At 38.4% G+C, this 16,522-nt stretch overlaps 1 protein-coding gene across 1 annotated transcript; it reads left to right on the top strand.

Moving 5' to 3' along the window:
- Positions 1-1,769: 1,769 nt before the first annotated feature.
- On the top strand, positions 1,770-16,130 carry ophn1 (oligophrenin 1). Its single transcript, XM_072446448.1, has 24 exons — positions 1,770-2,001; positions 2,760-2,855; positions 3,087-3,148; positions 3,645-3,716; positions 4,141-4,242; positions 4,919-5,029; positions 5,151-5,255; positions 5,333-5,462; positions 5,847-5,947; positions 6,600-6,691; positions 7,551-7,629; positions 8,611-8,644; positions 8,753-8,815; positions 9,213-9,287; positions 9,606-9,690; positions 10,240-10,298; positions 11,976-12,081; positions 12,228-12,387; positions 13,131-13,275; positions 13,692-13,910; positions 14,282-14,411; positions 15,250-15,300; positions 15,376-15,412; positions 15,488-16,130. Exons 1-23 carry the CDS (start codon positions 1,848-1,850, stop codon positions 15,377-15,379), a joined length of 2,235 nt encoding a protein of 744 aa, XP_072302549.1. The 5' UTR covers positions 1,770-1,847; the 3' UTR covers positions 15,380-15,412; positions 15,488-16,130.
- The last annotated feature ends 392 nt before the right edge of the window (positions 16,131-16,522 follow it).

Consider the following 16,522-nt stretch of genomic DNA (forward strand, 5'->3'; position numbering starts at 1 on the left):
TAAATCATTGATGGTGCTGATGCTGACAAAGATGTGAAGCAGTTTAGGCAACAAGTGACTCACTGGCTTAAGTATTGCACAGTAACTTAGACGGTTACCGGTTCAGACCGTACTCAGCTGTGGTCCTCTGGTGTTGAAACACAACTCACAAAATACTGTGCACAATGGGAGCAGACTAAATGACGGGAAGGTATTTGTTACAAATTTATGAAATGTTACACTGATAAAGCAAAATGTTTTGTTGTTGAACTATGATGCATTGTATATACATTGCATACCTACAGAGCATGAGCGCCCAGAGGTGTTTAAAAGATCCCTGAGCCACTGATTGTCAAACATTTATATGCCAAACCAAATGAAGAAATACAACTTATTCATCCAATTATATATAACTGTTCAACTCCATAGAATCCCATTGAAAAATGCCATCATATGAAAGCTACAGCACTCCTCCTTTGTTAGAACAAATATGACATGTACATTAAGCCTCAGCAAGAATACTATGTGCAACATTGCTTAACAAAATAGCATTTTTTTCCAGGCATGAATAATGCATGTAATGCTAGAGGGAAGGCTTTTAATAAAGCAAAGTGGAATTTTGGCATCGAGACAGCAGAGGATGAATGTTAGAAAACAAAAGGCCAGCTGTAAATAAGAAGTGAAATGGTTGTACAAATGGTTAAGGTAAATATGATTTTAAATATAGGCAGTTGGGATTATTCAGGTTTATTCTTAAAAACGGATTAGTCTTTCTGTCGACAACTACTATTAAATCTATAGTGTTGGCTGTACATATAGAATTTGTATTGAATCAACATGCTCATGTCTGTCCTCTGCCTCAGCACAGTCTAAAGGATGACACCTGGAGGTTATTCTCAGCCATTACAATATCGATTGTTTTTTTAAATATTATGTGGACGATTGCGTAATGAAGTGAATATTCATAAGACACTAGGCTACTTGCCTCGCGCGCGCACTGTGCGTGTGTGCGTGTGTGTGTGTGTGTACTACACATATATGTAGTAGTATAGTAGGCCTAGAAAAAATACTTTAGTCTGATATGTTGAGCTGAGGCACTTGGATAGAATCTAGGCCTTCTTTGTTGTTGAATGTGGTTAAACAAGAAAGTATTATAGACTAGACTCACCCCGAGGTGAGTCAACTTGCAAGTAAATGTTTGTTTTATTTTGTGCTTTCTTGTTGTCCGGTCCGTGCCCCCCCCCTGTCAACATACAGTCTATTTGTCCCGCTCCAAATGCACAGCAGCCCTGGCCCTCAGGGGCCACATCTGATGAAGGGGCCCCTTTAAGCCGCTCCTGGGTGGGAGGAAATAGCGACTGAGGAGCCAATTGGGATCGGCCTACATCTTTGTTTTACGCTCTTTGTCAAACAGTGCGGCTGTATTAAAGAAACAAGTTACCAGTAAGGACATTTGTATGGAGCACGTTTAATATGCCCACAGTTCGTTTTAGTTCAAATGTATTTAGTGCGTTCAGTTGTAAAGCCGCAGACTCGGAGGACGCGGACAGTCTGGTGTTGACAGCAGCTAAGTTGGAATGGGACCAGTCCTACACTCTTCTTCTCCTCCTCCTTCTCTTCTCACCGCAGCGAAGGGAAAGTAGCGCATACGACACAGATTTCCGCTTTTACGTTGGGCTTTTCGGGCAGTGGACGGAGGCTGTGCTCGGTATTCTGCCGCGGGCTCCCACGGCCACCATGGTCCGCGCCTCTCGGTGTTCTCGGTCCGCGCGCGCCGCCTGAAATGACCCGTGCCTAGTGCCGTAGGAGCTGCGTGGCTTTACCCGCGTCCGCACTGTCCAACAAAACCTCCCGTGGCTCTCTGCAAGATGGGCCATTCCCCTCTGGAGTTCAGCGCCTGCTATCTGGACAGTCCCGAGTTCAGAGAGACGCTCAAGTGCTACGAGTCGGATGTGGAGAAAACCAGCAAATTCCTCAAAGACTTGATCAAAGATGGCATTAATGTCATCGCCACAATCAAGGGTAACTATGGACTCACTCACAACGTGGCAGGTTCATAATGTGGATTGTATATTGTGTTAAAGGCTTGTGTAGTTTGGTGTTTGAGCATCAATGGGGCCATTTAAGGGTCTACAGTGTTGCTGTGGGTGGGATAGGCATGGGGAGGTGCTAGTGGTCCTATGGGGGACGCAGCCCACTGACAAGAGCCAAGCAGAAGAAGCAGATGTTATGTAATTTAACCCATTTATTGATCCAGGTGCTATAGAGCTTCCTCTCTCGTCTCCACCTCATTATTTGTCTCTGATGCTGCCATGTCCCACTAGACTAAAGAGGACCACCACTCCAGGCTCAAGTCAAGTTTCTATTTGGGATGACATCTTTGGAGGGGACACTGTCAGTTTTGTTTGGGTCACTCTGTGGTGCACAACACAAATAGTCATTGTTAGGATGTATCTGAGGCAAAATATTGAGTTTTCTGTACAGACAACTGGAAAAATGGACAAGCGCTCCCACATTTAATTTAGGTGTTGTTTGATTATCATTTAATAACACACCTTAAGACTATATTTGCTCTTTGTGCCAGGCCATGTGACTGAAAACCCTCTGCTTTTCCTGGTTCTGTTTTGTTTCCCCCCATAATGCAGACCAGGCGGTGCAGGGTGGCTGTATAACGCAGACTTTCTGCTCCATTACCACATACTGCCTGTTCGACGTCGTCACGCATTATATTTCTATATCAATGACAAAAAAAACAAAATGCCATCTATTTTATGTTACAGCCTATTCCGTTGCTGTGCAGAAGTTTTCCCAGACCCTCAACATATTCCAGTTTGACTTCATCGGAGACTCTCTGACAGACGATGAGATTAACATTGGTAAGATGAGATCCTCTGCACACGTCTTATATTTATTGACGATGTAGTTGAGTGAGGCCAGATACTGTATTTGACAGTGTCTTCATCACATTCAAGTTCCGGGGCAAAAAACCAGCAGCTAATCTTGACTTGATGATACACGTTTAGGCCGTAACAAGTGTATTTTTGAGCCCATAGTGTTTCATGCTTCAACGTGCAAGAAAACTACACACTTATGTTGTTCTGTTACAGCTCAGTCCTTTCAAGAGTTTGCTGGACTCTTGCAGGAAGTAGAGGATGACCGGATGATGCTGGTGAGTTATCAGCTTTCCCCAAATTGTCCCTCATTATTAGATATTAGAAACCACTGACACTTCCTGTGGGATGAACATTGGATACAATTTCAGGTTGTTCTTGTTTGTTCTGTCATGTAATCCGGACTCACTGATTGTATCTGTTAATTGGACTCAAATAATACTCTATTTTCATATTTTGCTCTTACGTCTCTTATTATGTTTCCTGTTTTTGTTGTTGGTTCTGGTTTCACATTATTCGTCTTTTGTTCTGTTTTTCACTTTGGATAAATAATTACCTGTCTGTCCATTTTAACTCTTAACTACTTGTTAAACTGGCTTTTCCAGATTTAACACTTCCTTACAAAGATACTCTGTTCAAGGTCATTGGTGTTCACATACTGACAATAATTATAACTTATAAGATTCTGCAATGGAAGCTTTTATGAACATAGAGCTATTAACACCATCCAAGTGTTAGAAATGATTATAACAGGTTAATATGTTTTCTTTACAGGTTCAAAATGCATCTGATTTGCTCATTAAACCTTTGGAGAAGTTCAGAAAAGAGCAAATAGGAGTAACTAAAGTAAGTTCAGGCTGCGTAGGCTGGAGTCCCAGGTGTGTTGTATGTCTCAAAGCGATCTAATTTTAAAGACCATTGTACTTCTATTATCTTCCTGAGCGGAACACAAAGGCAGGACACAACGGGCCACTTCCCTAAATCTGTTTATGACTTATCCACCTGTGTGAGGCTGCTGTAAAACACATACATCAGAATGTAAATAAGTGACATTCTCGCTCACGTTAACTTAATATCGGGAAACAAATTCTTTTAATAAAATGTTCCGATTGCAGTTATTTATAGGCCTACTACAGTTATTTTTCATTTATTTTTTATTTTTGCACAGCTCAAGCGTTCTGTGTACTGTATACTTATTGTATAACAGTTATAGTTGTTTCAGTTACTTGACATAATAAATAATGTAATGACTGTGTTGTTGTTTTTTCAGGAGAAGAGAAAGAAGTTTGAGAAAGAGAGTGAAAAATATTACTCTCAGTTAGAAAAACACCTAAGTCTTTCTTCAAAGAAGAAGGACAGTCAACTTCAGGAGGTCAGTACAGTGTTTGTTTTTGTCAATCTGTTTTAGTATTTTTTATCCAAATGCAAGATGGTCTGAACCACAGAGCGTGTTCAATTTTGGGAGTGGGAGTGGGCAATACAGAAATTTAGATCATATTTTGAATTTTGTTTTGAAGATATGCACAGTTTTAATATATTAGTATGTAATTTATAGTGAAACATTAAGAATAGTATTTGGGGTATACACTGACATTCTTTTTTGTTTTTCATAATTTTTATAAACATTTCACATTTCTAATTCATCTTATAATTAAATCTCAATGAATGTGTTTAAGAAAACACAATATTGTTATAATATTGTTATCAGTAAACACAATAATATCAAGAGAGACCTTGTTATAGACCTCTTTTTTATTCATAAGCTGCTTGTTTTGACACAAACTGACCATGCGTTTCTTTGAATGGTTAATCCACCGGTCAATTACACCCACATACATATAAAGGAGCGTCGTGCTCACAGGTGGTAAAAACCACCTCTGCATTGGGGACACTACATGCTTTGAGAAAGAAATTGGACAGACAGGATTTGACAGATATTGTCCACACCAGTAGAATTTTTCTTTTAGTCTTTAATATCTTGAATTAATTTACTGGCAAATATTGAAACTATTTAGACTGTAATCTATATTAAGGTATGTTTTTTGCAGGCCGATGAACAGCTTGACAAGGAGCGTGTGAACTTCTATGAAGCTTCAGTGGAGTATGTTTACCAAATCCACCAGGTTCAGGACCGGAAGAAGTTTGATGTAGTTGAACCTGTGAGTAAAGCCGATCATCACACAGTGTTCGCCACTCCACACTCCAGCTATTCAGCATTTAAATAATGGAATAATATGTCACATAATGTGGCTTTATGCTTGTTTTGTTTTGTTGGAACAGGTCCTGGCGTTTCTTCACAGTATTCTGACACTCAATAACCTGACGGTGGAAATGACTCAGGATTTCATGCCCTACAAACAGGAGCTGCAGCTGAGCCTACAAAATGTTGGTTCTATTTTTCTAAGTGATATAGTGTACTGTGATTATTATGATATTGACTGCATCTCTGTTATGCTCTGCAGACTAGAAACCACTATGAGAGCACTTGTGAGGAGCTGGAGGAGCTGATGAAGCGGATGACCACCCCGACCAAAGTCATTCAGATTCACAGTTTACTGCCCATGGAGGGATACTTGTACTGTCAAGAAAAGTGTACGTTTGCATTTAATTTGTGCATCATTTCATTTGGTGTCAGGGTTTATGGAGCTCAACTGACCATGTTGTACCTTGATTTACAGATATTTAGGTTGAATGAGCACATCCTTTATAATATATTATTGCCCTGCACCATACTGCAGCTAGCAATAGTAAAACCAGAACCACTCTTATCACAGTTGTATAAGTTCCCTTAAGATAAGATAAGATAAGATATTCCTTTATTGTCCCACATGGGGAAATTTCATTGGTGCAACGCAGGTAGATACAGAGGTAGATACAGAAGAACAGATCACTTATAGGAAGTCTGAAAAACACTTCCTATAAGTGAAGCACACTTAACTTCACAAATTGTTAATTTACATATTTTTTATTTTGAAGGGGCTTTGGGCGTCACATGGGTGAAATACTACTGCAAGTTTCACAAGGAGAGTCGACAACTATGTATGATTCCCTGTGAACAAAAGACTACAGTCAAACAGGTAACAGCTAATATTGTATATGAACTAAATAGCATTCCTACAGACACATTAAAATACGACATCATCATCAGAATTTTCACAATTTTGGGACTGGAGGAAAAATTATGTACACCATAATATATTTTCAGTTATTTAGCCCTAACCCTCTTTATAACTGAAAAATAACCAACAATTTGGCATTTGCAGGGTAGAAATGTCTGTTACTTTGCTTTCCTTGTACAAAGGATGGAACTTTTTTTTTTTTTGCAAAAAAGTATAGTTTGGGTTGAGGGATGTTATATTTATTGTCTGGTCAAATCAAGTATAATCAAGACCATGCCTTCACCAAAAATGCTAGGTATGTGTAATGATGTCCTAGTAAATCAAAATATTTGTAAGACATTTGTATATTTCTTTAAACCAGGCTCTGATATCACTTGTATGTTTCCAAGTCGTCATCACTTGCCAAAACCCAGTAGAGTCCAATTTTGAGATATTCTTTGGTTTATCACAATTTCTCCATTGAAACTGCATAATATTCCACTTCACTTTTGCCACCATTACATACTTTAGAATGATTTCTTCAAACCTCTATGGTTTATTTATGGTTTGTACCTATTGTGTTCTTGAAGATTCACTCATAGTGCTGCCGTCCTTCCGGTTTGTCTTACAGCCAAATGCACAGCTCTCGTTGAAGTCCTGCATCCGCCGAAAGGCGGAGTCGATAGACAAGCGCTTCTGCTTTGACGTGGAGGCAGTGGAGAGGTGAGCGTGACTCTGAGAAAGGGGGACTGTATAGCCCTTTAGCCCTTGTAGGATAAGCACGTTGTAATGGCGAGGTGAGCAGGTGCCTTACAAGGACACAATGTGAGGGCTAAAGGAACTATAGCCCAAACAATGAAACAGATGGCAAATGTCTAAATTCAGAACAATGAACACAATAACTTTTTGTTTTTGTTAATAACCTGTTTGATACAAAATGCTTTTTCTCCTAAAGACACTACAGCCATGTAATATTTAGGGCAGCATTTTTGGAAATGCTTGAATGTTGATGGGGTCTTTTAAAGCTTTCAGAGGTGGCAGAATTATGCATTAAGTGCTTGAAAATGTCTCTGAATGAGCTACTAATTTGCAGCTAGAGTGAACCGGGCAACATAATGAGAGATTAGTTGGATGATGAACCCAACTTTGGAATGTCATATAAAACAATTTCTCAACAGTTTAACTCTTGAATCAGATTTGTCCTGGTTTATAAAAGCACTTGTATATTTTAATTTTATAACACACAAAAAATTTTCGTTTCCTCACTGCAGACCTCTCTTTCCCTCAAATGCCATACATCTTATGATAACCTGGATATTTATATATGGTATATAACTGCCTTTTTAAATATTCATTAAAATAATAATCATATCAGACAATTGAAAGATTCAGTTGTAGTTATCATTCATCATTACTATTCATCAAATGGTCTATAAAACATACAAATTGACTGTTGACTCTCATGTAACATGTTTAATTCAGCTAGAGAGATTTATTAGAAACGTTAGTTAGGATAGTAAAAGCCTTAACAACAAATACGGTTCAGTTGAATGCTATTCTGTGCATTTGTCGGTTTCCATAGAAGCGCTCCTGTCACTTTCCAAGCTCCTTCAGAGGCTGAGAGGAAGCTGTGGATGGAGGCCATGGATGGAAAAGAACCTGTGAGTAAATTAATAAATAAGCAGAAGTCATTGATAACTTCCGGCTTGATGCAATCAACCAAAGCTCAAATGCCCACTTACTTTTAATTGACACGGAATAGTTATTTAATGAATTAATCATTTTTATGAGATCATTTTGTGACTACATACTTTTACAATGAATAAAACATTAGAAAATTGACATTTGGGGCATTCAAAGGCATATTAAACTGTACCATGTTTTTTGAGATGCCAATAAATACCGTACTATTGCTAAAAAGACATTGCTCTATGATAATTGAGCCCTTTTCTGATTGTGTGTCTTAAGTAATGAGGTACACCATCACAAATTCAGTTTCTCCGTGGTAGCTGCGGCTCTTCCAGTTGTGGACAGAGTAAAGATAAGGCTTGGCTTCGACCAGAGGATGTGAAAGACGCAGAGGCCACACTTTTAAATAACCACTTCCTGCATTACTTCCTCACTCACTCTGAGCGTCAGTATATCTGCACACTTTCAGCTCTATTGGAGTTTGTCTCAGGTTAAATTTTGATAATTTTGTCAAGCATTCATACTACAAGGAAGCACATTTTCCATTAACAGACAGTGCCTTAAGATGAACACAACTCTTTTCCAATAAAACCTTACTCTTCCCTTTCATTAGTGTTTCAAATCTGGCAGCTCTTTTATTATGATTGACTTTAAAATCATAAGAGTCTGGTTGACATTTTTGAATCATCTGAAGATTGTGCAGTCTCCATTTTAAAATCTGTCATTAAAAGTTGCGTGCCAAATAAAGAGGCATGCTCCGTGTAAAAGATGAATCTGGTCAATTACTTTTCCAGCCATTACTTTAAACTTTGTGTCCTGGTGCCATCTTGAAAGATTTTCTCCTTATTTTTTTCCATGTCAGAAACGATTAATTTCATGTCTATAATCACACAAGGCCAAGGATCTGCTTTTCCAGCTGTCTTCACTTTACTTTTTACAATTTTTCATTTCAGATCTACCATTCCCCAATTCAAAAACAAGCTGAAAGTAAGCTCTTTGGACAAAAGATATCTATACAAATATAATACACACGTATTGCTCTCCGACAAAAGAGCACACATTATACAGTACTCATTTGTGTGTTTTCCTTTGCAGTGGACTTGAATGAAATTGGATTTAAGTTTGTGCGAAAATGCATCAACTACATAGAAATTAAAGGTTAGTGTTTGTGTAATTATGCCAGTATTTCTTTAGGGGGCGCAGTTGAGTCGCAGGCTGCGCTCTTTGAACATTCTTTAGATTAGTTTTAATTCTTTATTTAAAATGCAGCTTACTAAACGTATCACATTTTGCTCGGAACTAAATCTTTTCATCCTTTTTCATTGTAATTCTTCTTTAAACATCTAATATTGACTTTGATAAAATTTAGCACACATGGCAGCCAATTGGTCTGGACATGTTACTTTCTGAAGCTGTTTCATAATCTGCAAACCACATCTGTTCTGTATGTCTTCACCAGTCTATGAAGTAAACTTTGCAGTACATTTCCACCGTTTCCCCTCCAACATCCCACCCTGCGTTTTCAAACCACCTCCTCTTCTTTGTTTCTCCACAGCAGTCACGCAAGAAGGCGTTTACCGAACAGTTGGCAGCAACATCCAAGTGCAGAAGCTTTTAAATTCCTTCTTTGGTAAGACACTAAACCACTGTGAGCATCCTCTGTCCGTGCACTGTTTCTCTGCTATGATTGGCTGCAGCCTGATTATCTGACCTGGTGCAACAGGTTTGGCTGGTTGTGTTCAGAGCTCAGTCACTAGGGCCACGACCTATTGAAACATTTCACTGGTAGACTGTACCCATTTTAATACCTCTACACAGTCAAACAGTTATTGTATTTGGCAAATATTCTCACCCCGACGAGTAAAATGGCACTACAGCGGTGCACTTACCACCACCAGAAGAAAATAGACATAAAGCATTGACAAGTCTTTGTTTTGGCTCTTTATAGATCCAATAAACCCTGGAGACGTGGACCTGCAGAACATAGACTGGGATGAGAAGACTATTACAAGTGCATTAAAGTTTTACCTTAGGTGGGTCTGTCTCAAACTGTGGTACGCGGGCTGCCTCTGGTGGTACGTTTGGCCCTTTGCGGTTTAAGATATTTTTTTTAAATATATAGACGGATCTATTGATGTCGTTGTCCAAGTTTGTTTCATTTTAGATCATATTTAGCCCTGATGTAGGCCTGATATACTGTAGTCCAGGTGGTAGAACGACTGCCCTCAGCTACCTCAATAGAATAACATTGACTTTGTTTTTTTAATACATGATTTTAGTATTCATTTCTATTCCCATTTAGTTATCTGATTTGGATAAGTAATGAGAAAGGCAAAAAAAAGGTAGCGGTAATTCTATCGATTTCAAACTGTCTGCCAATGGAGCATGGGTCATTTTAGTAATGAGCGTACACATTTGCATTGCCAACCATAACACTTTCCAAATTATATGATTGCATGGGTTTCCTAAAAGTGCTTTTGCAGCGTTTAACGGGCCGACGGCTGCGTTATGTCTTGGCTTGAAGTGGCAACTTGAACTTGTCCTGTGACAGCTCTTATTTGTGTCTGTGTGTGTCTGTGCAGAAGTCTGTCTGAACCCTTGATGACCTACAATCTTCACAGGGATCTCATGTCTGCTGCAAGTAAGTTTCTCCAAATCACCGTCTGTCAATATTCTTCAGTATTCGCTCTCAAACTGATGAATAGACTAAATTTACCAACTCATAAATCCAGATGATAACATTGCAGAGAGGATAGTGCCAGTTCAGCAGTTCATCATTCTAAAAGCAATAAGAAATGGGACTCCTCTTTTTTCCTTTTATTGCCCACATTACTGTAAAATACAATACTTTTAATTGCATCAACCCTATTCTTTCAGGATGTCAGAACAAAGTTTAAACAATCGGTGACTTAAGTTTCTTAGAAATGCTATTATGTGGTGAAGACAATTTCATGAAGTCCAGCTGTAGAAGATTGTGTTGTACATTTTATAAGCTCAACAAGCTGTTGTGTAGGCATGATATTGCTACAGAAAAATGCCACAATAAACAGTCATTTGAACCTACTCCATGCCACTGACACAATGACACTAAAGCAGGAAATTACCAGCAAAATATATGTTCTAATTGTACAATATCTCTTATTTTATATTCTATTTGGCATTTAATCCCGGCCAACTGTCACTCACTAAGGAAACCAGCAGCTCCTCGTGTATACTACATTTCCCAGCAGTGAACCCAGCTTTTAATGGTGCACTATGTTCCTCTTCTGTTGGGGGAGTTGCCACTGGCGCGTCTCCATGGCTATTTTATTGCTTTGCATCTTCCCCAGGTCGGCATTCACCTAATCTCTCTCTTGTATCTCTTTAATTACTCGTGTTTTTTAATTGCTACTTTCGGACTGAGCTGTGTCGTCTCTCCACTGCTCTGACCGTGTTACATGTTTGTCTGATATGGAGATTAATTTAATGCCACACCGTGAAGCATTCTAAACAAAGCGATACAACTCCATGGAGACAGGCAGGTGGAAAAGTTACATCGTACGCCTTTACTCAGTTGCTCTTATTAGATCATGAATGGATTTGGACTTGTTTATTCTGTTATTATTAGAGGATTCGCGCTGCATTACGATTTCAATCATCCGTGAATTGTGGTTAGTCAAACACATCCTAATACAGCGGCGTTATCTGAAACCTGGTGAGGGAGAGCAGTTATTGAATTTCATGTGATGACAACCTTATTAAAAAGCAATATTTATTCCCATCAAATAACGGCAGGGTTTTATCAAAAAAGTTAGTTTTACTAGTAATAATAAAATGGTGGGGAAATGTGTGCCTAACAATCACCAAATCAAATAACTTTTTCTCTGTTTTGGTTTATTTAACTTTGAATTAATGTTGAACTGAAATAGCTAAAAACAAAACAATCTTTGGTTTGAATTGTTTTTGTATTTCTGCCCTGTATATGGCAGTTTGAGTATGTGACTACATTTTAACTTCATTTTCTTATCGGAAGCCACCAGAAAACAATGGAAGTCATAATGGTGGTTATTATTCATTCTCATTTTTCCATTTCATCAGGCTTTATTTTATTAATATGTCTGTTCAAAACAAGCTCAAATATGCTTTTTAATCATTTTTAAATGCCAGGTGTTTTTGCTATTCAGAGGAAATGTTCAATGGCCATGTGGTTATGTGGATTTTATGTGTTACAGATTTCAGAGAGATTTTCATATCCACCTTAAGGCCCGACTGCAATTCTATTGTTGCCATACTTGACTGTCCTGAAATACCTGCTTTTTGTTTTACTTTTTACTTTCAGAGTCTGACAATTTAGACTTTCGACTCAGTGAAATCCATACCCTTGTCTACAAACTACCAGACAAAAATCGAGAAATGCTGGAGATGCTTATCAAACATTTGGTCAAGTAAGCGCTGCCAATATCTTTTTATTTTTAATTGTCACAAATTTGGACCATGTGTTACTTGATTGTTCAATGTGTTTGCTGTTAATGGTCATGAGAATTGTCTGCATGTGTTTACATTTGGCTCACCTGTTTTTGTTTGTTGACAGCGTGTGTGGCCACAGTAATGACAACCGGATGATTCCCTCCAACATGGCTGTTATATTTGGGCCCACTCTCATGAGGGCGCAGGAGGAGACTGTCGCCGCCATGTTGGACATCAAGTTCCAGAATATAGTTGTGGAGATCCTCATTGAAGAACACATTAGGGTATTGTTATGTAAATTGTTTATGTAGTGCTGTGAATTTAGGTTATTGTGATTATATAAAGTGATTTAATTCTATTCTAATGCAACCTTATGGCACCTTACTACTATTTTACAATGTGTTTTAGGGCTGGAGGATGAACCAAAACCGCATTGTTATTCATCTTGCGAATTGCAAATTTAAGAAAAAATATACTCTTATTCTGCATAAAAAACGGCGAACCTTGTAATTTCGATCGGTACAACCTATTCTGAAATACATGTCATTCTTTTATTAGTTTGCCGGTTCATATAGGCCTATTTCAGTATTTTTATTAATGTTCCTGGATGCATTTATAAAGGGCATTTTGAACAGAATCCTACTATTAATGCATAAATTGCAATTCTAGTTCAAAATTCAAAAGTATTGCAATTGTGATTAGATTTGCAATTTATGTATGAAACACTAAACTAAAATGAGAATAGAGTGTTCAGTTGCCAAATTTTTTTGAGACAATAATTGGATACACTGAACATGTTTGTCCCTCTCAAGATTGTTTTTCTTTTTTGGGGGGCGGCTATGATACATTATGTGCTACTGATCTTGTGTCTGAACATTTACACCAATATAGTCTAGACTCTTAGAATCCAGATGCAGTTTAATTCCTCATTGGCTCTATTTGCATTATGGCGTCAGATGTGAATTGACTTGCCATGACCATGACGCTGTATTTGGTTAAACATTTCAAACCACCGCTGCGTTTTCAGATCTTCTCCAGTCTTCCAGAGGACAACAGTGCCCGACCCGTCCCTCCCCCTCGAATCACTCCCCGGACGCGGCAGCCAATCACCATCTCCAAGCGGCCCGCGCGCATCAACACAGCTCTGAGTCCTGAGCACTTTCATTCAGAGAGTAATTATCCTCTTCTGTAGTCCCACTGCCACCAGAACCTTATCACCATCATCATTATCCTGAGTGATGGCTAACATTTCCCCTTAACTCTGTCAACTCTGTCTCCATCATTCATGTCATTTGTGCTTCATTATCTTTTATCTGTACTTTTACTGATTGTCTCTTATGATGCTTTCAAACCATCAAGTACAAAAATAAAAAAAAAATTGTTCATTTGTTCTCATTTGAGCATTTTTTGTTATGTCATTGTTGGTAGCATGACCCCATTACATTTTCTGTCTTTAACAGTAAAAAAAACTATTAGACTACTTAGTCATACTAAGTAGCGCCGCTGAGTAACATTTTAACCATGAAATTCTTCCTTGCTTTACTTGGACAGTCCCTTTCACATTAATTGTGTTGTTGCTCTCTGGCAGATGGTCAGAAACATGGCTCTGCCCTAAGCCCCACTCCCCTACAGCGGACCAAACCTCTCCCACCCAGAGAGCCTCCTCCACGGATTCCACTGATGCCCAAACCTGTCCCTCCAAACCGTCAGGACCGCTCCTCAAACTTTACAGAGTCCTTCTCAAATGGAGGGACCCCAGGCACAGTAAACCGGACGCCATCTTTCCAAACCAAATGGCCTCCTAAAGGTATGGCCGTGTTCTCTCATCAAGTCTGCCAGTGTAGTTTTGGATAGTAATATGGATAAAGTGAAAGCAGGGTTTTGTTTTAATGCTCCAAAAACATAAATTAGCTTGTCAGTCCCACAGTCTTGCATGAGGCTGGAGGAGATCATTTTTGACACAAACACATTAGCCTCAAACGTGGCCCAATCAACACCAACTCGGATTTATTTGTCAAGGTTCGCATTAATCAGATTTGTTGCAATCAAGCTGTAACACACAATTAAAAAGGTGAAAGATGTACATTTTATCAATATTGACGTTTATGTTCAGAAACTTATTATGTAGACATGTTTTATCACCCGGGCCTTCTTAATCTTTCTGATTTTGTTCTACAGAAGGTCTTCGATCGACTGAAAAGCCTGCCATCTGTAGACCACCAGTGCGCCCACCCGAGCCTCCGACCCGACTCCCCGCACCACAAAAGAGTCCAGTTTCGGTTCACTCTGAGCCTACGGCCACGTCTTAGTAAGACTCACAAAAGCCCTTTTGGCACATCGCTCAGTCAGATGCAAATGACACAGGTTTAAGAAGTGAAAGGAATTCCTCCATCTCCTCATTGTATAGATCAAGACATATAAATGAGATACAAAAAATAAATTCCAATGCAGCTGGGATTTACTGTACTTTCAAACCCAGTGTGTAATGAGAGTGGACACAAATGGACCACTGCGAACCATCACTTGGACATTGATAGTGGGGCAATTGTACTGCATTTATCAAAAAACAGGCCATTATGATCCATTCTCACATGGTCTGCTAGCGCTTTAGAAGTAAGGTTGTCTAAAGAGCTGTCACCTGCAGACCAATTATAACACTTTATACAGGTGATAATGTGTTGATTATCTTCTTATCTCCAAAAATGGCATGTTTTCCCCAAAGATAATGGACTTCTTGTGATCTGGAGCAACGCACTGAGGCTGGTCTGTGGAGGAAGTGTAACTGATTAATCATGGATTATAGAGGATCTGTTGTATGTCTGTGAGATGTATTAGTCAGTCTGTATGCGGTGTTTAGTCACAGCTGATACAATCAGTAAATCCACATAAATGTGTCAAATTATTCAATCACTTTTTATCATTTTGTATCTATCACATTGTGGGCTAAAATCTGTATACACTCAATTCATGGGAAATTAATCCTTTATTATTAGATCAACATCTTGGTTTTATTATTAGTTATTATTATTATTATTATTATTATTTATCCTGGTTAGGATTTGTCTCCAGGAAATGAATGTGAGTCAATGCAATGTCCCAAAAAACAGATGCTTTGTAATGTGAGCTCATTGTCTTGTTTCTTGCAGCGTTGCCTCCAAAGCAAAGTTTTTTGAGAATGCCTCCAAACCTGGTGGAAGGTATGTCTTTCCACTGTTTTACCACGACACAATCCACTGTCTGTTATTCTTATTTTGCATGTATTCATTTTTTAGCTAAGCAACTCCTCAAACGTCCTCAACCAGAAAAGAGGTGAGATTGGTAATAAAGATCAATATGTTTTGTATTTGCTCTTTTTTCTGATCCGTATTTTGGTTATTTCCCTAGAACTGAACTTGCTTGTACAATTGGTGTCCATGAAGCAGAGCTTTTCCACTCACAAGTGCCTCACTATGGATGCACAGGTTCAGAGGAGTTCAGTGGTTTGTTTTTAATTACAATGAATGTGATTAAAGTACACAGTCACAAAATCCTTTTTTATTGTCCAGCTTAGTATTTGTTTTTTCCCCTCAAATTAGTATGTTATTACATTTTATTCCCATGAGTTATTTGAAGGTATCAAAATTTCAATTTTAAAGCCCATATTTACAATGTTCTGTTGACGGTGCTGATTTCATTACAGTGTCAATATGCAATATACATTTATATTTGATTTGACCATTAAAAATAAAATACTAACATGAAGAAGCCGTTGTGCCATGAACAGTATTTTAGACGGAATCATGTGGTTTCTAGTGTATATGAGATGCACTGAATAGTTTTGACTGGTGTAGTTGTGATTAGGGATCACTTTACATTCCCTGTGGTAGATAATTTAAGACATTTTTACCTGAAATGCGAAGCCTCAAAAAGTATGTCAAATATGCAATTGAAAATGGCACTCCTGCGTTTCACTGTTACTAGTGAACTACTGTATGTATTTTTATTTTTTAATTTGTGAATGTCCAAAATAAAGAATGTGACAAGCTCATATTGCTTGTGTAATGTGTAAATGTGTGTGTGATAAGACATTATGGCCTTATTATGAATGCAGGGGTGAATATTTGAGCTCAATCACTGCTTTAAACATTGTCTGTCATGTGTGATGGTTTCTGCGGCGACTAATAAAACGTTTCATTAGTTGTCATGGAAACGGTGTCATAATACTTTTTTCCAGAAATAATTACCGGTAATCAGAATCAGAAATGTTTTATTGCCATTTGTCAGTGAAGAAAATTGACAAACCAGGAACTTGCTTTGTCGGTGAGGTGCAACAGCAACAATGTATCATAGTAATGGTCCAAAATATAGACTCTGCTATAATAAGTATAAAAAATATGTGTAAGAATAAAAAATGTGCTCAAATACAATGTATATGCAGCA

This window comes from Eucyclogobius newberryi, unplaced genomic scaffold, assembly GCF_026437365.1.
Source record: "Eucyclogobius newberryi isolate DKJ021-1_F unplaced genomic scaffold, fEucNew1.0.hap1 SCAF_15, whole genome shotgun sequence".
In the NCBI taxonomy this organism is placed as follows: domain Eukaryota; kingdom Metazoa; phylum Chordata; class Actinopteri; order Gobiiformes; family Gobiidae; genus Eucyclogobius; species Eucyclogobius newberryi.